The 25,368-nt window shown below is 44.7% G+C and overlaps 1 protein-coding gene across 1 annotated transcript in view; it reads left to right on the top strand.

The window, feature by feature from the left end:
- The window catches only part of LOC115473687 (sodium channel protein type 2 subunit alpha-like), a 381,519-nt gene that overhangs the window by 182,753 nt on the left and 173,398 nt on the right, over nt 1-25,368 (top strand). Inside the window, exon 17 of the mRNA XM_030208710.1 lies at nt 21,095-21,451. Within this exon, the coding sequence (XP_030064570.1) occupies nt 21,095-21,451 (357 nt within the window). The remainder of the gene's footprint in view (nt 1-21,094; nt 21,452-25,368) is intronic.

A 25,368-nucleotide genomic window follows, 5' to 3' on the forward strand; every position in this document is an offset into this window, starting at 1 on the left:
TTCCGCCATCTTGAATTTTTTCAGCCGTTTTCGGTGATGGCTGCTGAGAATGTAAAGCGCTGCTCTGTTTGTGGCAAGTGCAAAACTGCAGCGGGGCTCTGTAAAGCGTGCTTTTCAGATGGTAGAGCCGGCACGAGCATGGCGAGCGATGTTTCTTCCCGCTCGATGGACCTGGCAGCGGGCGCCATCTTGGATGCACCGCATGGCACGACTCCGGCGGTGGAGTCGGAGGCTGGGGGTTTTCCCCCCTTCGTGGTTGGGGTGTGGGGACTCTGAGGATTCTGGCAGACCTTCATGGCCGGAGGAGCCAGAGGACAGTGCAGGTTTATTTATTTATTGCATTTGTATCCCACATTATCCCACCTCTTTGCAGGCTCAATGTGGCTTACAATTCGTCATGGATACTGGAAATAGAAGAGAATATACATTTGGTTTTACAGAGGGTTTTGGGTTACATGGTGGTGAAATACATGATTGTGTTAAAGCAAAAGACATTATAAGAAATTTCTGGATATATTAAAGATTGTACAGTTACACGTGTTGATGTTTGTGATATATCTTGTCGAAGAGATAAGTTTTCAATAGTTTACGGAAATTGGTCAATTCATGGACCATTTTCAGGTTACGTGGCAACGCGTTCCATAGCTGCATGCTCATATAGGAAAAGGGAAAATGCGTGCATTAATTTGTATTTCAGACCTTTACACTTGGGAGGATGAAGATTGAGGAATGTGCGAGAAGGTTTGCCACTGGATCTGGATGATCCCACTGCGGTTCGGATTTTCCACCGCGATGAGCTGCCAGCGCTTATCTCTGACGCCTTACAGGCCCTCTCTATTGATGATCCTGTGGTTGGCGAGGCCTCCTCTGGTAATCCGAGGATGGCGAGCCTTTCCTTTGCATGACTCCATCCAAGAGTTTATTTCATCTCAATGGGCTGACCCCGAGGGGCCTTTGAAAGTGGCCAGTGCAATGGCGCATCTGTACCCTCTTGAGTGAGGAGCACTTGGCCCCTTTTGGGATGCTTAAAGTGGACACCTTAGTCACTGCGGTGACAAAGAAGACCGCCCTCCCAGTAGAGGGAGGGGTTGCCCTGAAGGACATGCAGGACCGGCGGCTGGAATCAGCACTTAAGCGGTCCTTTGAGATTTCAGACCTAATCTTACAGGCATCTGTGTGCAGTTCTTACACTGCTGTACAGCGCTGCGTAACCCTAGTAGCGCTCTAGAAATGTTAAGTAGTAGTAGTAGAGCCTGCCTTTCTTGGTTGCAACAGGCAGTGGAACAGCCCGGAGATGATGCGGAGCCCCTTGCGGAGGTGGCACTGCGAATGGAGTCGGCCTTGTCCTTTTTAGCTGGCGCCCTTTATGATCTGGTCAGAGCATCGGCTAAACAGATGTCTGTGGTGGTGGCTGCCCGCCGCCTTCTATGGCTATGGCATTGGGCAGCTGACATGGCCTCTAAGCAAAGGTTGGTGAAGTTGCCCTTCCGGGGCCTTCTCCAGTTCGGAGAGGAGTTGGAGAAAATTGTGAAAGACCTGGGTGAAGTTAAACCCCAGAGGCTGCCCGAGGATAGGCCGCGGCCTTCTTCCAAGGGTCAAGTGGTTTCCTCCTCTTCAAGACCTCGCTTCCGTGAAGCTCGTAGGTATCACCAGGGGCGCTCTGCTGGGTTCACTCGTCGTGCCCGCTTTCAGCAGAGGAACTCCTTTCACTTGGACAAACGTTCCGCAGCAGGTGGCTCAAGGCCCGGAGTTCAAGGGCGACCCTCTCAATGATGGTGCGCCGGTCCACTCCTCGATTATTGCACTAGGAGGACGTCTTTCCCTCTTCCTCGAGGACTGGACCAAGATTACCTCAGATCAGTGGGTTTTGGACCTGATCAGAGAAGGCTACCGTCTGGAATTTTGCGCCCCGGTGAGAGACGTGTTTGGAGTTTTTCACATGGAAACCCTGCACTCCTTCATTGCTGCGGTACAGCCAGGAGAGTTTCTCACGTCTCTGGACCTGAAAGAAGCTTACTTGCACATTCCTATTTGGCCCCTGCACCAACGGTTTCTCCGGTTTTTCGGTGTTGGGAAAGCACTTCTAGTTTCGGGCCTTGCCTTTTGGCCTCGCCACAGCTCCCCGAACCTTTTCCAAGATTATGATGGTAGTAGCTACTTTTCTCAGGCGAGAGGGTATCCAGGTTCACCCGTATCTAGACGGCTGGCTCATCAGAGCAGACTCTGCAGAAGAGAGTCGTCATGTAACAGCCAGAGTGGTCTCAGTATTGCAGTCTCTGGGCTGGGTCGTCAATATATCCAAAAGTCACCTGACTCCCTCTCAATCTCTGGAATATTTGGGAGTCCGGTTCCACACAGCCTCGGGGTATGTGTTTCTACCTGAGCAAAGGCAGTGCAAGCTTCAGAACCAGGTCTGTCTGCTCCTGAAGATGTGTCGCCCGAGCGCTTGGGACATTGTCCAGCTGTTGGGGTCAATGACGGCCACCTTGGAAGTGGTGCCGTGGGCGAGAGCGCACATGAGACCTCTGCAGTGTTCCCTGCTTCAAAGATGGTCTCCGATATCTCAGGATTACCAGCGCAGACTCACGTGGCTCCCTGCTGCCCGACTCAGCTCTCAGACAGCATGCTGTGGCGAGGTATGCTGTTAGCCCTTCCCAATTGGTGCCTGGTGGTAACAGATGCCAGCCTCAAGGGCTGGGGAGCACATTGCCAGGGAAGGCATGCCCAGGGTCTTTGGACACCAGAGGAATCGGAGTGGTCCATCAATCGCCTGGAGCTAAAAGCAGTATTCCAGACGCTTCTGGCCTTTCACATGACCCTGGAAGGACTGGCTGTCAGAGTTCTGTCGGACAATACAACAGCAGTGGCTTACATAAACCGCCAAGGCGGCACTCAGTGCAGAGCACTGGCCGCGCAAGCCGCGCAAATTTGCCACTGGGCCGAGCTGCATCTACAGTTTCTGTCAGCAGCTCACATTGCAGGTCAGAGCAACGTGCAAGCCGATTATCTAAGCAGGCATCAAATTGACCCAGGGGAGTGGGAACTTGCAGATGAAGTATTCCTGCAGATCTGTGCCAAATGGGGGACGCCCGTAGCGGATCTCATGGCCTCAAGCGCCAATGCCAAAGTCCCGTGCTTTTACAGCAGACGGAGAGATCCTCGCTTGGCGGAGTAGGATGCCTTGGCTCAACCCTGGCCTCAGGGCCTCCTGTATGTGTTCCCTTCGTGGCCCTTAATAGGGCGAGTACTCCTGCGGATTCGGCTACATCAAGGAGAGGTGGTTCTCATTGCCCCGGATTGGCCCAGCGGCCGTGGTATGCGGACCTCCGGCGGATGCTGGTGGAGGCTCCCCTTCCGTTGCCTCTGGTACCGAACCTGTTGTCACAGGGGCTGGTGACCATGGAGGACACCTGCCGCTTTGGTCTTACGGCATGGCTATTGAGAGGGCGCAATTGAGAGACAAGGGCTATTCTGATAAAGTCATTTCCACTCTCCTTCAGGCCCGCAAGCATTCCACTTCCATTGCTTATGCTCGGATCTGATGCCAGTTTGAGGCGTGGTGTGCTTCTAAAGCAATTGCACCCATGCGGGCTTCGGTCTCGCCGATACTTGACTTTTTGCAGGATGGTTTACAAAAAGGCTTGGCCTACAATTCCCTGCGTGTTCAAGTGGCAGCCTTGGCATGTTTTCGGGGGAAGGTCAGAGGCCTCTCCCTGGCTGCTTGTCCGGATGTGGCACGGTTTCTTAGAGGGGTGCTTCGGCTCCGTCCTCCCGTGCGGGCTCCGTGTCCGGCCTGGAAACTGGGGTTAGTATTAAAAGCCCTTCAGTGTTCGCCCTTCGAGCCGCTTAGGCAAGCTTCGGAGAAGGATGTGACCCTAAAGACGGTCTTTTTGGTAGCCATAACATCGGCGAGACGGGTGTCTGAGCTCCAGGCGCTGTCTTGTCGAGACCCATTTCTGCAATTCTCAGAGTCCGGCGTAATGGTACGTACTGTGCCTTCCTTCCTGCCTAAGGTGGTTTCAGCGTTTCACCTAAACCAGCCTATTTTCCTGCCTTCCTTTTCCAGAGAGGAGTTTCCGGAAGACTTTGGGCAATTGCACCTCCTAGATGTGCGAAGGGCTTTGTTGCAGTATCTGCGCATGTCAAATGCCTTTAGGACCTCTGATCATCTTTTTGTTCTGTTGTCAGGTCCGCGCAGAGGGTCTCCAGCGTCTAAAGCCACTATAGCCCGTTGGCTCAAGGAAGCTATTTTTTCAGCATATCTGCTGTCTGGCCGGCCTCCGCCTGAAGCCTATAAGGCACATTCCACAAGAGCGATTTCCTCTTCTTGGGCTGAAACTGGAGCACTCTCTCTTCAAGAGATATGCAGTGCAGCGACATGGGCTTCTAAGCTCTCATTTGCCCGACATTACAGGCTGGATATGGCTGCCAGGAGAGACGTGCATTTTGGAGCACAAGTGCTGGCGCGTGGTGTGGCTTGTTCCCACCCTGTCTAGGGATTGCTTTGTTACATCCCATTCATAATGGATTCTTCTGCTTGATGACAAAGAAGGGAAAATTAGGTTCTTAACTTGGTAATTTTCTTTCCTTTAGTCATAGCAGATGAATTCATGAGCCCTCCCTGATTGCTTGCTTGATTGATTGATGGATTGACTGACTGTTTAATTGACACTGTTTTATGTTCAGTTGTTCCTGCAGACATGTTCCCTCATTGGGAGAAGTTGGAAAACAGTCTTCAGGATTTCTGTTCTACTATAGGAGGTTGAGTTTGACCCTCCTTTGTGTTTATGCTCCTGTTCTGGGGTGTTCGTTCGCTGTGAGGAAAGTTCATGTTCTACTTTGCGGTGTAACACTGCTTTGGAAATTTCAAAATACTGAAAGGCAGATGGAGCTAGCTGTCCTAAGAGGCACTATGGTTTTCAGTGTTCTCTATCTCCCCCTGCTGATAGGTGGACACAACCCATTCTTAATGGATTCATCTGCTATGACTAAAGGAAAGAAAATTACCAAGGTAAGAACCTAATTTTCCCTTCTTCTGCTGGTTATACCACTCTCTATTCAGCCTAGCATCCTTCTGGCCGTGGCTACCGCTTTGTCTCACTGTTTCGTCACCTTGATCATCAGACACCATCACCCCAAGGTCCCTCTCCTGAGTTGTGCTTATCAATCTCTCTCCTCCTATCTCGTAGGTCTCCTTTGAACTTCTTCACCCCAAGTGCATCACTCTGCACTTCTTCACATTACATTTTAACTGCCAGACCTTTAACCATTCTTCTAATCTTTGGAGATTCCTTGTCATAGTTTCTACTCCCTCCGGGGTCCCCACTGTATTGGCTATGTTCGTGTCATCCACAAAGAGGCAAACCTTTCCTTCTAATCCTTCAGTAATCTCTCACAAATATATTAAACAGAATCGGCCCCAATACCAACCCCTGAGGCACTCTACTGCGCACCTTCCTTTTTTCTGAGCGAATTCCATTTACCAGCACCCTCTGTTACATATTGGTCAGCCAGTTTCCAATCCAGTTCATCACTTTGGGTCCTAAGTTCAGCCCTCTTAAATTATTCATGAGTCTTCTGTGAGGAAACATATCAAAGACTTTCCTGAAATCCAAGTTTGTTACATCCATCGCATGTCCTTTTCTCTGGGAGGAGGGGGTCTTCAGGGAATGGAGAGGTGTGCTGGACTTTCTGGGAGAGGTGTGCTGGAGTGAGAGGATGAGGCTGCATCGAAAGGGAGACCTATGTGGTGGAGGGGGGTGGAGACCTATGTGTCCATGGGGGGTCATGCAGAGACTTATGTGGCCGGGAGGGGGTGGTGGCCGCAAAAAATTGCTCTTACACTAAGAGTGCCGTGAACCAAAAAAGTTTGGAAACCACTGGACTAGAGTCTCAAAGTGCTCATTCATTCCATTTGGGTAATAGATAGCCATTAAAAAAAAAATCTTACCTTCATAAAACAAATATCAGTGATATAGTGATATTGATTAACAATAAGGAAAATTACAATGAAGAAAAGAAAATATCCAATACTTGGATGCCCACAATTTTGGGGACCAAGAAATAAAACAAAAAAGAAGAGAACAAGCTAGAAGAAGCAGGTTAAAGTGTACAATAAGGTAATACTCATTCAGGGGTACCAAGATTTTCCCTAGCATTCAAAAACTGAACAAGCAGTTTTGGTTCAAAAAAATAAAGCAAATGCTACATGCATTTTTAAACATTATTTTAATCAGTTTAACAAATAACCAAACCTTAAATGCTTGTACAGAAAAACGGAATGACTTAAAACAATACAAATAAGAAATAATGAACAACAAAACAGATTTAACATCATCCAGAAAAGTCCCCTAATTGGGAGAGGGGGTGAGGGTTAAGCCTTAACTACTTTACAGGAAGAAAGTAATCTTAACATCAAGAAAAGTAGGTAGCAGGGAGAATACCCAAGGCTTAAAGTTATTCTATTCCTAAGATTCCCTAGTGGCTTCAGAATATTCTATAGTCGAAGGAACCACAGGATAATATGTAACTAAGAAAGAAGATAGTTGTGTAAGTTAGAAAAAGATATACTTAGACCTCCTTTGTTTCTGTGTTTCTTTAGTCATATCTGGAAATACTTTTTTATTTTAGAATTCATAAAAAGTTCATCCTTATGCCTGAAGAAAAATTGTAGTAGCCAGTCTCTGATTTTAACCCAAAGGAAATCATCAATATTGCCGGTGCCATCAAGACGGAGCCAGACGTCTCCAAAATATCAGAAATATTCAAATTAGGATTAGTATTAGGATCTGCAGGCGCTTCATTCAGCGAACTAGAATGCCTCTTAGCAGTTTGCAAATACAGGCAACAGATCTGGACAAGCAGGGCATTGTCTCAGGAGTTTTTACTTTTATATTATCTCTTTTTCCAGAACTTCTACTTTAGAGTTTAGATAGTCGGGTCAATATTCAGAGCGATTTAACAGACCAGAAATGGCTCCTGGACGGTTAAATCACCTGTTTGAGGCCATCCACTAATTTTCAGCAATTTAACCGGTTAGTGCCAGTGCTACTGAAGATAACCAGTTAGCACCAAACTGTAAATTGGCTTTTTGGGGGTATTCTGGGGGCAGAGTCTCACTTGGCCAGTTAAATGCTGATATTTAGCACTTAACTGGCCAGGATTATAATAGGACCGCACAAGTCAGTCCTATCTTTATGTAGTGCCCCATATCTGGTTAAGTGCTGAATAGCCTAATAAATAAATATATATTTGTTAGCTGGCTCCGCAAACCCTGAAATTCAATGCTGATATTCAGACATGGCCTAGCAATCAAACACCGGCAGCAGTCAGCAAAACACTGATTGTCAACGACTGAATATTGGACCCATTATTCTTAATTAAAATCTTGTTAGTATTTTGCAGTGCTGATATTTCCAAGCTACATTCCTCCTATGATTTTTTTGACCACATAAATCCCCACTTCAATAGATCACCATCCATATTGATTCTAGTGTAAAATGAATAGGTCATTTTGACTGAAAAAGTACTGAGACAGGAACTAGCGCAGACTGACCACCTCCAGGATCTCAATCAGAAACTGGAGCCATTGTTGCCACCAGCTCTTCCTCAGTGTTAGAGCACTGCTTGAAGAGCTCCCTGCTGCTCGCAAATCCCCAGCACACATTGAATTTGCTCAGATATGAACTCCTCAGGTCTCTGACACACACCAACCTCTTTGGTAGACAGTGATTCAGCACTCATGCCTGCCATAGAGAGAGAGCCTGGCTGCATTGGGAAAATTCTCATCTCTAGGCTCAGAGTAAAATCAAATGACGACAAGTGCTCTGGTGGTCCTGTCTCTGCAGCAGCACCAGCCGGCAGTGCTTCAGATTCTTCTGCTAAAGTCTAACTGCGTTTCACAAATGCATCATTGGGTTCCAAAGTTAGGGCTACAGGGGTGTCCAAGGAATAGTCCCTTGCTTTTCCTCTGTGCTTTCCCATAAGAAAGAAACCATTGAGAGAAAAAGGAAGCACAGAGAGTGGTAAATCAGCCTCTTGCCATCTTAGCTCCACCCCCTGGCAGCCAGTTGTTAGTCTGCTGCCTTTAGTGGGACTTCCATAATTTGGGTTTCACAGCCCTTCCTGGGTTTTGGGGGCAGCCATGGTGAAACTATATCTGCCTTTGTGACTCCTGATTCTCTCTGGGGATGGATTTCCACTGGGTACCTTTTACTGTCTCTGGTTTCAGGAGTTGTATTGCTCCTCCCCCCCCCCCCCCCCCCCCTCCACTGCTTACACCATTTTCAGCTTCATCAGTATTCTGGGGGTCCATCTGAGCTTCTCATTTCTGTGTCTTATCTGGAGGAATTAATCTACAAGGTGCCTGCTGTGTACATGGTAGGCACCTGGTAGATCAGCTGGCTTCTAGGTGAACCGAATGTTCCCTTTGCTGAACTTCTCCACCTCAGAATCATTGCTATAATACCATGTTATCATATGTCAAATGGTGAGAGGGATGAATGTTGTTGGGAGTAGCTATTTTTGAAAAGCTGCTCCTATGCACATCTGGGATAAAGCTGCATGCTTCCCTCCTCCACCCCCCACTTAAAATCACTACTCTCGTAGGATGTAGAGAGCAATTGATGTGCAGTCCTGTACTTCCTTCTCTGTTTGGTAGAGCTCCTGTAAAATACTCTAGGAATTTCCAGTGCACCAACCCAGACATCTTAATTCCCCTCTCCATGTCCTATCTAAAACTGGTCTTTTTATCATTTTTGGAGTCCCTGCCTGAACCTTTTCTAGTTGGTACATAAGTATTGCCATACTGGGAAAGACCAAAGGTCCATCAAGCCCAGCATCCTGTTTCCAACAGTCGCCAATCCAGGTCACAAATACTGGCAAGATCCCCAAAAAGTACAAAACATTTTATACTGCTTATCCCAGAAATAGTGGATTTTCCCCTAGTCCATTTAATAATGGTCTATGGACTTTTCCTCTAGGAAGCCGTCCAAACCTTTTTTAATGTTTCAATAATTTTTTATTAACATTCTCTGAAATACATATGGGGCTCATTTTCAAAGCACTTAGCCTTCAAAGTTCCACAGAAACCTATGGAACTTTGGAAGGCTAAGTGCTTTGAAAATATGCCTCATGGTGACCCACTACAAACATTATCCAACTCTCATACCAGATATTTCTCACCATATAAACATTCCATAACAACAAGCCATCTCATTTCCCAAATGTAATCCCCAACCCCCCCCCTTATCCATTAGTTCCCCATTCCAAACAACCAGTCCATAACCCCAACAAGAATACATGTAAACCCCAACAATTAAATCCCCGCACCCTAACAAAATCCCCCCCTTCCCCCCTTTTGTACCCCCCCAACCCTCCCTTCCCCCCTTTGTACCCCCCTAACCCTCCCTTGTCATCTAAACCAGAGTTGATAGCTTTACCTTCAACATTTCCCACCCTCCCCAATGATGCCAATAACAATCCCGTCTTACAGCTTTGTGGCGCTCCATTTGAAATAAATACTTCACCTGCTCCCGCCACATATCAAGAGACAGTGGGATAGGAGACTTCCACGAGGCCGCAATCAAACACTTCATTGCTACGAGGCCCCACCGGAACAATTTCTCCTGCCACCATTGTAATAGAACCGGGCAAAGCCCCAATAAACAAACTTGAGGAGACAGAGGTAATGCTTCCTGAATCGTTTCTGAAATCTCCCCACCCACAGACTCCCACACAGACAATAACCCCGCACACTCCCACCACACATGCAAAAACGTACCTCGTACCTTCCCACATCTCCAACACATGTCAGACACCAAAGGAAACATTTTATGAAGCCTTTCCGGCGTATAATACCATGGAGTGAGTATTTTATACGCATTTTCCTGGACAAGCACACACACTGAACTCGCTCGCACCCCCCCCCCCCCCCCCCCACAAATCCTGCCCCATTCCTCATCCGTAAAAGTCATCTGCAAATCTCTCTCCCATGCCTGCATATACTTATGTTTTACCCACTTCCAGCCCCTCATAAACTTATAAAAGAGCGATAATGGTTTGGGAGTTTTCCGCACCAATAGCCAGAGATTTTCCAAACACTCCTCTTTAAGAGGATCTCCCTTCAGCCAACCCTGCTGCATAGCAAAATGCCTAATTTGCATATACGCAAAAAAATCCCCTTCTGGAAGACCATATCGCTCCCGAAGACAATGAAAAGAAGCCCATTGCCCACCCCAAAAACCATCCCTAAATCTAGTGAAGCCCAATCGGGCCTACCGGGTAAACGTTCTATCCAGTTGCCCCACTCTAAAAGTAGACTCCCCATTGATGGCTGCCAAAGTAGACACCCTGACTCCCCCTCCCCACCACTTCCGAGAGCCACCTGCCAAATTCTTCGCAAATGCCGCAAAAAAGGATTATCCTCCCCTCCCACCCCCTCCCTCCCCTCCTGTGAATCCCAAAGCCACGTACCCAAGGACTGCAGCCAAAAAAATTTCTGCTCCACATCCCAATCTAAAATTATCCTCAATTGCGCAGCCAAATAGTACCACTCTAAATTAGTTACCGTCCTACCTCCCTGATCCGGAGCTCCCCATAAGACCTCTCTACTTATACGAGGTCTACGTCCCCCCCCCCCCCCCCCCCCATATAAAACTATAAATCATACCTTGAATTCCACTCAACATGGTCTTTGGGATAGGCACTAGCAAAGTCTGAAACAAAAACAATAGCCTCAGTAAAATGTTCATTTTTCACTACTGCAATTTTCCCCCACCACGACAGTCCTCTCCACCTCAACAAGTCCCCCCTGACCTGCTGGACCACCGGTTCATAATTCACTCTACACAACTCCTTGACCTCCCTTGGTATCTGAATCCCCAAATATCTAAACTTTGTAGTTACCCAATGGAAAGGAAATATTTCTTGCAACTGGGCCCCCCCTGTACCTCGGACATGTTAACCCCCAAAAGTTCACTCTTGTCCATATTAATCCTTAATCCTGCTACCTTCCCAAACTCATGGAAAATCTCCATCACAATACCCAACGTGGATCCTGGGTCCCTAAGATACAATAACACGTCATCAGCAAATAACGCCACCCTATGCGCCATCCCCCCCTCCCCCCCCCCCCCCCCCCCCCCCCCACAACCCGTGTATTCCCTGATTTTCTCGGAGACAAATCGCCAACGGCTCCATATACAGAGCAAAGAGCAAGGGTGAGAGTGGACACCCCTGACGGGTGCCCCTCTCAACCTCAAAGAATGCTGTATATTTATTATTAACCTGTATACACGCCCTAGGTTTATTATAAAATGCTGATATCCACGCACTAAAATTTCCCCCTAACCCTATGCGCTGTAACACTTCCTTCAAAAACATCCAATTCACCCTATCAAAGGCCTTCTCCGCATCTAATACTAGAAAGGCCACCCTATCTTGCCTCTGATGAGCTGTCCACAGAAGGTGAATAGTGCGGTGTATATTATCTCCCACTGTCCTCCTAGATACAAATCCGGATTGATCCCTGTGAACAAGATTCGGCAACACCCGCCTCAACCTATTAGCTAATACTTTGGCCAAAATTTTTGCATCCACATTAAGTAGAGAGATGGGGCTATATGCCCCGCACGTAGTTGGATCCTTTCCCGGTTTTTGCAAAACCGTAATTCCAGCCTCCACCATGGAATTTGGTAAGTCCTCCCCCTTCAACACCCCATTCCCCACCCGAACCAAAAGGTCACCCACTTCCTCCTGAAATAATTTATAAAATTTCCCCGAAAACTCGTCTAGCCCAGGAGCCTTCCCATTTTTCAAGTTCTTTATAACCCCTTCTACTTCCCCAAACCGAATGCACTCATCCAGTTGTCCCTTCTCTATGTCCGTAACCCGAGGTAACTTAATTTTATCCCTCCTCCCTCGAATTCCTCCCTATATAACTCCTTATAATAACTAAGAAAACAATCCTGGATAGCCAAATCAGTATAACACCAGTCCCCCCCCCCCCCCCCCCCATTCTTAAGTTTTTGCACATTCAATCTAATTCTTCTTCCCGTCAAATATCTTGCAAACCTGGCACCCCCTTTATTAGCAAATTCAAAAAATCCCTGCTTCAACTTTGCAATTGCAAACTCCACCTCCCTCATCTGCAACTGGGACAATTCCTGCTTAACCCTACATAAATCCCTCCACATCCCTTTATCTTGTGACTTCTTATGCCGCTCCTCTAAGTCGACTAAATGACGCCTCAACTCCAACTCAAGCCTACCCCTCTCCTTCTTTCTCCTAGATCCCCACTGAATAAAAACCCCTCTTATCACTGCCTTCATTTCATCCCAAAGAGTCCCATCCCTCACTTCACCATTATCATTAATCTGCCTATATTCCATAATAGCCTTCTGCACCTCCTGTACTACCCTCTCATCACCCAACAGGGACTCATTCAATCTCCAAAACCCCTTCCGCACCTGCCCAAAAGAGCTCTCCAATGCAACCCAAACCGGAGCATGATCTGATATCTGGATATGCTCTATCTCCGCCTTCCACATAACTCCCCATAAATTGCGGTGAATCCATATACCATCAATATGGGTATATGAGTTACTGGCATGAGAAAAAAATGTATAATTATGCTGCACAGGATGCATCAATCGCCAGCTGTCAACCACCTCTAACCCCCGAAAAAACTCTTGCAACGCTTTCTGACTCCTCCTCCTACAATAACCACCCCCCAACGAATGATCCAACCGAGCATTTGGCGTGACATTAAAATCCCCCCTACCACAACCGACCCCTGTACAAAATCCTGTAATTCCCCCAACAACTTCTTAAAAAACCCTGCCTGACCAAAATTAGGTGCATACACATTAATCAATGTTACCCCCATACCTTGCCATTCCCCTCGTGCTGCCACACACCTCCCAGTTGAATCCCGAAACACTTGATGGATCTTAAAACTAAATCCCTCCCGAACTAAAATAGCCACACCCCCCACCCTCCTACCATCCTGCCCTTGGTGACCCACCACTAAATCAAACGGTTTCCTATTTAACATCTGTAAATCCTGAGGTCTCAAATGAGTTCCTTGTAAAAATACAATATCCCACTTTAAGTCTAACCAGTTCTTTAAAAACTATACTTCTCTTCCCCTGATTATTCAACCCATTAACATTCCACGATCCTACTGCTATCAACTCCGACACACCCCTCCCCCCGCTACCACATTGCACCCCATTCGCCTCCCCTCCCTTCTCCCCCTGACCCCGACCCCTTCGTCCCCCCCGTCCACCCTCCCCCCATGCCAACTAGCTGACCCATCTCCAAATGAGCCGGCCATCCCGTGAGGAAATAACATCTCCCAAATGGCTCAAAACCCCTCAATCGATTCACCCCTAGCCCCCCTCCCCTTCACACATCCACCCCACCCCTCACACTCAACCAACCACATAAGTCTTCAGAACCCTCACACCCCCAACTTAACACATAATGCATCCAGACAACTCCACCTAACAAACAGCAAAATTATCTATAACTCCCCAATACCACTAAAACATTCTCCTCTTAAAACCCCCCACTTCTCAACCTCCTCCCTCCCTCCCCTCCCAACCCATCATCCAACCAACAACCCTCCCCTCACCCTCCAACATCACTCAGAAAGTCCAAACTGCTTCAAATCCAAAGCCTTCTCTCCCTGAAATACTAGATGTCCACTTTGAACCACCTTTTGAAACACTAGCGTCCCTTCAGGTGGAGCTCTTCTGTCTTTTGTGGCCATCCGCCCCCACCTTGTGCAACAAAGAAGCCATCCTCGACTCCTTTCCATGGGTTGTGGGCTCACCAACAGACGGCAAGTCCTTACAGCCCAAGTCCTTCAAGGCCACCCAAGCCTCCAATACAGTTTTCACCTTCCTCGATTTTCCGTCCACAGACACCCACACTGCAAACGGAAACATCCAGCAGTACCGCAGTCCATGCCCTCGCATGAATCTGGTGACCTCCTGAAAAGCCCGCTGCTTCTGCAACGTGGCCCATGCCAAATCTTGGAACACACTAACTTTACAATTTCTCCACTCCCGCGATTGCTGTTGTCGTGCTTTCGCCAAAATGCGCTCCTTGGTCTGGAAATCAGCAAAGCAGACAATAATGTCTCTTGTTGTGCCCTCTCTCACAGGACCCAAACTCCGGTGGGCCCTCTGAATCTGCCACGTGGCTGGCTCATTCTCCGCTCCAGTCCCCATCACAAAGGTGCAAAAGTCTGCCACCACTTTAAAACAGTCTCGAAACTCCTCTGCCTCAGGAACACCTTTGAAACAGAGGTTATTCCTCCTAGACCTATTCTCTTAACTCTTCAAGTTCATCTTTCACCTCCTGAAGTGCCTCCGAGTTTGTAGCACAGACTCCCTGCATCTTATTCAAATCCTCACAGACCTCCTCAACTGATTCCTCCACAGCCGCCACTCTGGACCTCAGCTCACCCAGCTCTGACTTGATATCCCGCAAAGTCTCTTTCACATCATTTCGGACGCCTGCCATATCCTCCCGAAGCTCTTTAATCCACTGCACCAGCTCTCGCTTCATTACCTCTTCATTCAGCACTCGTGCTTTCCTCCTCCGACTCTGATAGCGCTGCCGCCATATTCCCTCTCTCCTCCGCCTCACCCTCCGCTCCCGATCGCGTCTTCTCCTGCCTGCGTGCCGAAACGGGACTTGTCCAGACTTTTTCTAGGCGGCATGACCACTCTCAGGAAGCAGGTAAACACCGGAGAGGCTTAAATCGGCGAATCACTTTAATTACAAACAGTCCCAAACTGAGCTGTTCGCTTATGCTACCATTTTCTCGGATGACGTCACTTCCTCCCCAAAACTTGTTTTAAACTCCGCTAAACTAACCGCCTTTACCACATTCTGTGGCAACGAATTCCAGAGTTTAATTACACATTGAGTGAAGAAAATTTTTCTTTGATTCGTTTTAAATTTACTACATTGTAGCTTCATCGTATGCCCCCTAGTCCTAGTATTTTTGGAAAGCTTAAACAGACACTTCACATCTACCCGTTCAACTCCACTCATTATTTTATAGACCTCTATCATATCGTCACTCAGCTGCCTTTTCTCCACGCTGAAGAGCCCTAGCTGCTTTAGCCTTTCCTCATAGGGAAGTCATTCCATCCCCTTTATCATTTTCGTCGCCCTTCTCTGCATCTTTTCTAATTCCACTCTATCTTTTTTTAGATGTGGCGACCAGAATTGAACACAATATTTGAGGTGCAGTCGCCCCACGGAGCGATACAAAGGCATTATAACATCCTCATTTTTGTTTTCCATTCCTTTCCTAATAATACCTAACATTCTATTTGCTTTCTTAGCCGCAGCAGCACACTGAGCAGAAGGTTTCAACATATCATCAACAATGACGCCTAGATCCCTTTCTTGGTCGGTGACTCCTAACGTGGAACCTTGCATGACGTAGCTGTAATTTGGGTTCATCTTTCCCACATGCATCACTTTACACTTGCTCACATTAAACGTCATCTGCCATTTAGACACCCAGTCTCCCAGTCTCATAAGGTCCTCTTCTAATTTTTCACAATCCTCCTGCAATTTAACGACTTTGAATAACTTTGTGTCATCAGCAAATTTAATTACTTCACTAGTTACTCCCATCTCTAGGTCATTTATAAATGTTAAAAAGCAGCAGTCCCAGCAGAGACCCCTGGGGAACCCCACTAACTACCTTTCTCCATTGAGAATACTGACCATTTAACCCTACTCTCTGTTTTCTATCTTTTAACCAGTTTTTAATCCACAATAGAACACTACTGCTACTACTACTACTACAAATCATTTCTATAGCGCTACCAGTCGTACGCAGCACTTCACAATTGAAACTACCTCCTATCCCATGACTCTCCAATTTCCTCTGGAGTCTTTCATGAGGTACTTTGTCAGACGCCTTCTGAAAATCCAGATACACAATCATCAACCGTCTCACCTTTATCCACATGTTTGTTCACCCCTTGAAAGAAATGTAGTAGATTGGTGAGGCAAAATTTCCCTTCACTAAATCCATGTTGACTTTGTCTCATTAATCCATGCTTTTGAATATGCTCTGTAATTTTGTTCTTTATAATAGTCTCTGCCATTTTGCCTGGCACCGATGTCAGACTCACCGGTCTATAATTTCCCGGATCTCCTCTGGAACCTTTTTTAAAAATCGGTGTTACATTGGCCACCCTCCAATCTTCCGGTACCACACTCGATTTTAAGGATAAATTACATATTACTAACAATAGCTCTACAAGCTCATTTTTTTTGTTCAATCAGTTTTTATTGATTATTTTCAGACAATAAGAAAGAAAATATAGTACTTGTGACTTTATAACAAATTAACAAGTAGGTCTATGTACTCAGACTTATACACTTAGTATGTACATTATATAAAGCTCAAGAGTCGCTGATTATAGTACAACTTTGTTACTTGTGAGTCAGCTAAAGGAGTTGACAGTTTTTTGAGCATGCAGACATATCAAATGTTAGATATTGATTTAAATATGTGAATAGTACCCGTTCCTAGATATACTAACTACAGCATTTATTAGCTGGATGAATGTTTGATCACGGGAGACCATGTTTTATTAAATGCTAAAAGGCAGCCACATTTCTCTGCTGCAACTTTTTCATATTTAGCTATTAGACATACTGAGTTCCACCACATTTCATGAGATAGCTTCGTAAATCTTCCAGTTTTGACAGATCAATTTTATAGCAACTTGAGTCAATATACGTAATAATTTGGCTATATGCGGTGGTATTGCAGCATTAGTACCATATTCTCCAGTGATTAGGATTTTGTATGTTAAAGAGATCTTAAATCCTAAAATATTAGAAATTGTTTCCTCTATACGGGACCAATATTCATCCAGTAGGGGACAATAATGTATTAGGTGGTCTAATGTTCCTATATGGTTATTACATGACCAGCATCGATTGGATGCATCTTTAGATATTTTAGATAATTTATAAGGTGTCCACTTAGCTCTTTGTAGTATGTAAAATGATGATTGTGTAAATGCAGATGATTTTGAGGATTTGTATAGTGATGTCCATATTTTTTCCCATTGTTCTTCAGATCATTGAGAGTTGAGTTCTTTCTTCCAAATGTTTTGTAAAGCTGAAGGAGGATGATAAGAGTGTTCTTGGAAAATTTTGTACTATATAGATGCTGTTTTCTTTTTTTTAGCCATTTGATGACATAGCGTTATATAGCTTGGAGTATCATCCTTTAGTATATTAATATTGACGGTTATAGAGATGCAATGTTTTAGTTGAAGCCATTGATAATGGCAATGATTGTGTAGGTTATAGGTTGCTTGTAGTATAGGAAAAGGTATCCATTTATGTTTGTCCAAGAGTTGGTGTAGGAACCATATTTTAGCTTCTATCCATTTAGGCCAGGCAATGCATTTCCCATTGATTTTGAGTTTAGGATTATTCCAAAGATGAATCATGGTCGTTGATTGTATTGAGACTTTAACGCATGAGTCCAATGAATTGAATGATGATTGAGATGCAATCTTCCGGTACCACGCTCAATTTTAAGGATAAGTTGCATATCACAAGCAGTAGCTCCGCAAGCTCATTTTTCAGTTCTATTAGTACTCTGGGGTGAATATCATCTGGTCCAGGAGATTTGCTACTCTTCAGTTTGTAGAACTGCCCCATTACATCCTCCAGGTTTACAGAGAATTCATTAAGTTTCTCCGACTCGTCAGCTTCGAATACCATTTCCGGCACTGGTATCCCACCCAAATCTTCCTCGGAGAAGACCAAAGCAAAGAATTCATTTAATCTCTCCACTACAGCTTTATCTTCCCTGATCGCCCCTTTTACTCCTCGGTCATCTAGCGGTCCATCCGATTCTTTTGTCGGCTTCCTGATTTTAATATAGCTACAAAATATTTACTATTTACTAATAGCTTCCTTCACCTCACTTTTTAACCACGCCAGCTGTCATTTGGTCTTCTGTCCTTCTTTTTTAATATGCAGAATATATTTGGCCAGGGCTTCCAGGATGATGTTTTTGAACAGCATCCATGCCTGATGTAAATTTTTGACCCTCGCATACGCTCCTCTTAAGTTTTTTTTTTCACCGCTCTTCTCATTTTATCATAGTCTCCTTTTTTAAAGTTAAACGCTAATGTATTTGATTTTCTGTGTATACTTCAAAGCTAATATCAAACCCGATCATATTATGATCACTGCTATCAAGTGGCCCCGGCACCATTACTTCCCGCACCAGATCATGCACTCCACTAAGGACTAGGTCTAGAATTTTTCCTTCTCTCGTCAGCTCCTGTACCAGCTGCTCCATAAAGCTGTCTTTGATTTCATCAAGGAATTTTACCTCCCTAGCATGCCCCAATATTACATTTACCCATTCAATATTGGGGTAATTGAAATCACCCATTATTATCGTGTTGCCCAGTTTGTTTGCGTCCCTAATTTCCTTTAACATTTCTGCATCCGTCTGTTCATCCTGGCCAGGCGGACGGTAGTACACTCCTATCACTATCCTTTTCCCCTTTACACATGGAATTTCAATCCACAGTGATTCCAAGAAGCGTTTTCTTTCCTGCAGAAGTTTCAATCGATTTGATTCAAGGCTCTCGTTAATATACAATGCTACTCCTCCACCAATTCAATCCACCCTATCACTACAATATAATTTGTACCCCAATATGACAGTGTCCCACTGGTTATCCTCCTTCCACCAGGTCTCAGAGATGCCTATTATATCAAATTTTTCATTTAGTGCAATATATTCTAACTCTCCCATCTTATTTCTTAGGCTCCTGGCATTCGCATATAGACATTTCAAACTGTGTTTGCTGTTCCTATTTACATCATGCTTAGTACTTGACAAGTATTAATTTGCAATCTTTTGTCCGATTTTTATTTAAGGACACCTGATCTACTACGGTCTCTTTTGCAACCTCACTATCGGATACCCTATCTTCCCTGTTTTGGTGATGTCTTTGAAAGATACATTATCCCGAACCATGCACTTTTGAGCGACTGTCAGCCTTCCCCTAGTTTCTAGTTTAAAAGCTGCTCTATCTCCTTTTTAAATGCCGATGCTAGCAGCCTGGTCCCACACTTGTTAAGGTGGAGCCCATCCTTTCGGAATAGGCTCCCCCTCCCCAGAATGTTGCCCAGTTCCTAACAAATCTAAAACCCTCCTCCCTGCACCATCGTCTCATCCACGCATTGAGACTCTGGAGCTCTGCTTATGTCTTGGGCCCTGCATGAGGAACTGGTAGCATTTCAGAAAATGCTACCCTAGAGGATCTGGATTTGAGCTTTCTACCTAAGAGCCTAAATTTGGCTTCCAGAACCTCTCTCCCATATTCTCCTACATGTACATTTTCCTACATATACCAAGACAGCTGGCTCCTCCCCAGCACTATCTAAAATCCTATCTAGGTGACGCTTGAGGTCCGCCACCTTCGCACCAGGCAGGCAAGTCACCAGGCGATCCTCACGTCCACCAGCCACCCAGCTATCTATATGCCTAATGATCGAATTACCAACTACAACACCTGTCCTAACCTTTCCCTCCTGGGCAGCACTTGGAGACATATCCTCGGTGCGAGAGGATAGTACATTCCCTGGTGGGCAGGTCCTGGCTACAGGAGTACTTCCTACTTCACCAGGGTGATGCTCTCTCCCTCCTCCAAGGTAGCACAGGGGCTACCAGACTGAAGGTGGGACTTCTCTACAACATCCCTGTAGGTCTCCTCTGTGTACCTCTCTGTCTCCCTCAGCTCCACCAAGTCTGCTACTCTAGCCTCAAGAGAACGGACACGTTCTCTGAGAGCTAGGAGCTCTTTTCATCGGGCACACACACATGACATCTCACCAACTGGGAGATAATCATACATGTGACACTCAATGCAAAAGACTAGATAGCACCCTTCTCGCTGCTGGACTGCTGACTCCATCTTACTGTTTTTGAGTTTTTCAATAATTTAAAACTTGCTATAGTATTAAGGATATTAGCCTAATATAAAAGTGTCTTTTAGTTTATATAGTATATTGTATGATTTATTTAGTGTTTCTTCCTTAGATGGTAATGAAATGTATTTAAAACTGTAAGAGCACTCCTTGCTTGTTACCCTAATTACAATAACTGACTATAAATGAAGAGTTATACTGGGGTGGGCAGGAAGACTAAACTAGATCCTGCAGTGCCTGCTAGATTCTATCTGTTAATGCTGTGGTACAAAGTTTTTAAAACTAAGTGGAAAAGACTATGGAGATTAGTCGATAAAATTTACTTTTCACTAACCTACAATTCCTCCTTTAAACCCCAATCTTTAAGTTCCCAAAGCACAAAGCAAAATAGATTGTAAGCTCTTTGAGCAGGGACTGTCTTTCTTCTATGTTTGTGCAGCGCTGCGTACGCTTTGTAGCGCTATATAAATGCTAAATAGTAGTAGTAGTGTTCACTTACCAGAGAAATGTCTTCTTCTCTCGGAACTTCTCAGAAAGAAAGTTCAGTGGTACTTTTCCTCTTTATATAGTTTTGAATCTAAGGGGCCTTTTTTTAAACAGGCTCTTTGAAGCTGACTCAGCAACCTATTCAAGTATTCTACTTCCCCACACCTTAATTTACACTTAATTGAGGTCGCTGGATGTGCTACCTCTCCAGCAGCCAAGGAACAGAAAATAACTGTTGCACTATATCCTTTTTCAGATGGGGGCCTATACCATATAGAGATTTAATGATATCTTAGGCTAGTTCTCCAACCTTTTTTATATAATCCCTAACATTACTGCAGCTTATCATGGTAGTCATTAACCTGCAGTATTGAGTTACTGCAGGTTGGTTGGTGATTCCCATGGTAAAAATATCCTTCTCAACTGGGAAAGGCTAGAATAACATATAAGCCAAGTGTGATCAATGGTAAACTCCTGGTTCTAATGCATTACACTTTGTTCAGATGCAGCTATTAATAGTCATACATATTTTCAGACATTCGCATGGCTTTATTACATTTGAAATTAATAATTGATTTTAATTTTTGTTTTTCAGCTACGAGTTTTCAAATTAGCAAAATCGTGGCCAACACTAAATATGCTGATAAAAATTATTGGCAACTCAGTGGGGGCTTTGGGAAATCTCACTTTGGTGTTGGCCATCATTGTCTTCATTTTTGCTGTGGTTGGGATGCAGTTGTTTGGCAAAAGCTACAAAGAGTGTGTCTGCAAGATCAATGATAAATGTGATCTTCCACGCTGGCACATGAATGATTTCTTCCACTCCTTTCTGATTGTGTTCCGGGTCTTATGTGGAGAATGGATAGAAACAATGTGGGACTGTATGGAGGTTTCCGGGCAAGCCATGTGCCTCACTGTTTTCTTGATGGTCATGGTGATTGGAAACCTGGTGGTAAGTAATCAGAAATTGTTATATGGGAATTTTTTTGTTTCAGAAAATAAGTGGATAACAAGTCTTGCAAGCAATTGGCCATATTTAAGGTTTTTTTTTTTTTTTTTTACTAAATAGTAATTGTGGAGGAGTAGCCTAGTGGTTAGTGCAGTGGACTTTGATCCTGGGGAACTGGGTTTGATTCCCACTGCAGCTCCTTGTGACTTTGGGCAAGTCACTTAACCCTCCATTGCCTCAGGGACAAATGAGTACCTGTATGTGTATGTAAGCCGCTTTGAATGTAGTTGCAAAACCCACAGACAGGTGGTATATCAAGTCCCATTCCCTTTTTACAGCTCAAGTAATAGAAATAAAACAAAATATAGGAAATAAAATGATACATTTTTTATTGGACTAACTTAAAACATTTTTGATTAAGTTTTGGCAACACCTTTATTGCCTTTGAAAGCTACCGTATTTTTCGGACTATAAGACACACTTTTTTCCCCCCAAATTTGGGAGGAAAATGGGGGGTGCATCTTATAGTCCGAAGGTAGAGATTTCCCTCCCTCCCTCCGAGTTCGGGATCGCCCTCCCTCCCTCCGAGTTCGGGATCGCCCTCCCCCCGGCCCTGTCACCACTTCTCCCTACTCACGTCACGCGATCTTCCCTGGTGGTCTAGTGACGTCGGGGCAGGAAAGAGCCCCCTCTTTCCTGCCCAGCGCGCTGCTCTCCGTCCTCCTGTATGCAGCCTGACAGTCTCGGCGAGATTCAAAATGGCCGCCGAGATTTCAATTCTTGGCAGCCATTTTGAATCTCGCCGAGACCGTCAGGCAGCATACAGGAGGACGGAGAGCAGCGCGCTGGGCAGGAAAGAGGGGGCTCTTTCCTGCCCCGACGTCACTAGACCACCAGGGAAGATCGCATGACGTGAGTAGGGAGAAGTGGAGGGAGAAGTGGTGACAGGGCTGGGGGGAGGGCGATCCCGAACTCGGAGGGAGGGATTCGGACAAGACGCACCAGAGCACCTAGGTTTTAGAGGAGGGAAAAAGGAAAATTTTTTTTTCCTATTTCCCTCCTCTAAAACCTAGGTGCGTCTTATGGTCCGGTGCGTCTTATAGTCCGAAAAATACTGTAATCAAAAAATGTATTAATTTAGTCCAATAAAAGAGGCTTCTTATTTTCTTTTTTATGTTTTGTTTTATTTCTATTTATTACCTTTAAAAGTGAACTAACACCACTTTACTGCTCAGAAAACCACCTTTTTTTAAAGACTGTTTGTACTGTCAGTTCTAGCTTGTCTGTTGTCCCTCTCCTAAATTAGTGTTACATTTTCTGATTCTGCTCTAGTTATCTTATTTCAAAGTATTAAGAGTAGAAAAGGCATTATAGACTTTGTTCTATCTTTGGCAAAACAGTTGAAATTCATAGAATGCTTGATGGTCTGATTCAGAATTTGGGAACGTAGTGTGTAATATTTTGTGTTGCAAGTTGTGACCTATATGTTTGTCTTAAACATTAAGTGTTATTTTTATTCTACTGTTCTTCCCCAATGCTGTTTTTGCCACATAGAGAATTCAATGAATACTCAAAATGGGTCCGTGATATGTTTGTTTGTTTATTTTATTTATTTTAAATATATATATTCCGCACTATCCTACAACTCTAGGCGGATCACATCACATACATAATCAATACATTAAAAAAAAAAAAAAAAATGTACTCCAGCTCAAAAGCAATGATAAAACAGCTCATATCAGCATCTCATCGAACATATGTCTAAATAGCAGCAAAAGCTTTTAGTAAAAACATATACTTTCACATGTTTATGAAATTTAAGAAACGAGGTGGTGCTATGTAAGCTAAAAGGTAAGGAATTCCATTGTTTCACACCTTCATCTAAAATGTAGAAGAGCAATATTCTGTTAATATAATGTGATGAAAAAGTATGTCAAGCAGTAACTTCATCAGCAGAATGCAAGGTTTGAGAAGGATGATACTCACAAGGAACTGTCGACACTGATAGGAACCTTATTGTTCAGTGCTTTTAAAGATCAACGTTGGAATCTTAAATCTAATCCTCCGCTGAATGGCCAGCCAGTGCAAATCTTTAAGAATCGGTGTTATATGAGAAAACTAGTAAAAAAGGCCCGTTTCGGAAAGAAATGAAACGGGCGCTAGCCAGGTTTTCCTCGTAGTGTGTAGAAGCGCTGCCGGGCCGCCTCCTCTTCCACATTGCGCCCTCTCTCCCGCCTCCTCTTCGTCGTTCCGCCCTCTCTCCTGCTTTCGGCTACTGATTGGCTCCTTGAATGTGCTCTGCCCTCAACGTCATGACGTTTGACGCGAGGGCGGGGCCCACAGACTGTGCTACAGAGCTTCGAACCCGCCTCCTCTTCGTCGTTCCGCCCTCTCTCCTGCTTTCGGCTACTGATTGGCTCCTTGAATGTGCTCCGCCCTCAACGTCATTACGTTTGACGCGAGGGCGGGGCCCACAGACTGTGCTACAGAGCTTCGAACAAACGAACTGGCTTCATTGACGTCAGTGGTGAATGGAACGTTGAGAGTGGTTTTTATGTCCAGATGGGGCGTGGCCTAGGGCGCAGATGGGCGTGGCTGAGTGCGGGAGTCCAAATAGCCTAGGTCAGGAGCCACAGTTGGAGTGAGGTGAGCTTCAGAACGTCTGAGGGGGATTCAGAATGTCTGAGGGGGATTTTATTTATATAGATCAAGGTGTATCTGTAAGTAGACAAGCAGCAGCATTCTGTGCAATTTTTAAAGAACAAATCCTGCTTAAAGATAATCCTAAATACAGAGAATTGCAGTAATACAACAATGGTGTAATCATACTCTGTAGCACAGTTCTAAAATTAGTGTGAGATGACAAGTACTTTGATCTTCTGATTAGTCGCAATTTAAAGAAAACTCTTCAGACAGTCATTCTAACTTGAATTGCCAGCGACAAATTAGTCTCCATCCAGATACCAAGATATTTTAAACTCTTAACTGTTCTTACAAATACAAAGTTGAGGATAGGGTCTTCATCAACGAGGCATCTATGCATCATCTTATGATGCAAAAAATTAAAACATTTTTGGATCCATTAATCGTGAATTTCAGATTAATTTCCATAAATTATCTGAATACCATACATAAGTGTTGCCATACTGGGACAGACCGAAGGTCCATCAAGCCCAAAATCCTGTTTCCAACAGTGGCTAATCTAGGTTACAAGTACCTGGCAAGATCCCAAAACAGTACAATACATTTTATGCTGCTTATCCTAGAAATAAGCAATGGATTTTTCCAAAGTCCATCTTAATAATGGCATATGGACTTTTCTTTTAGAAAGCTATCCAAACCTTTTTTAAACCCCACTAAGCTAACTGCTTTTACCACATTCACTGTCAACAAATTCCAGAGTTTAATTACACATTGAGTGAAGAAATATTTTCTATGATTTATTTTAAATTTACTACTTCGCAGCTTCATTGCGTGCCCCCTAGTCCTAGTATTTTTGGAAAGAGTAAAGAAGTGATTCACTTCTACTCATTCAACGCCACTCATTATTTTATAGACCTCTATCATATTTCCCCTCAGCCGTTAATTCACCAAGCTGAAGAGCCCTAGCCGCTTCAGCCTTTTCTCATAGGGAAGTTGTCCCATCCCCTTCATCATTTTCATCACCCTTCTCCGTACCTTTTCTAATTCCACTATATCTTTTTTCAGATGTGGTGACCAGAATTGCACACAGTATTAGAGGTGCAGTCACACCATGGAATGATACAAAGACATTATACAACAACACACTAAATCAACCATATTGGGCCTTCAAACTGATAGACAGTCGTTGGCCCAGCCCTTACCATTACAATGGACCAGAGGGTATTATTAGAACACTGGAAAGACATGCCCTTTAACATTTATAGGAGGAATACATT

This window comes from Microcaecilia unicolor, chromosome 7, assembly GCF_901765095.1.
Source record: "Microcaecilia unicolor chromosome 7, aMicUni1.1, whole genome shotgun sequence".
NCBI classification, from domain to species: Eukaryota; Metazoa; Chordata; class Amphibia; order Gymnophiona; family Siphonopidae; genus Microcaecilia; species Microcaecilia unicolor.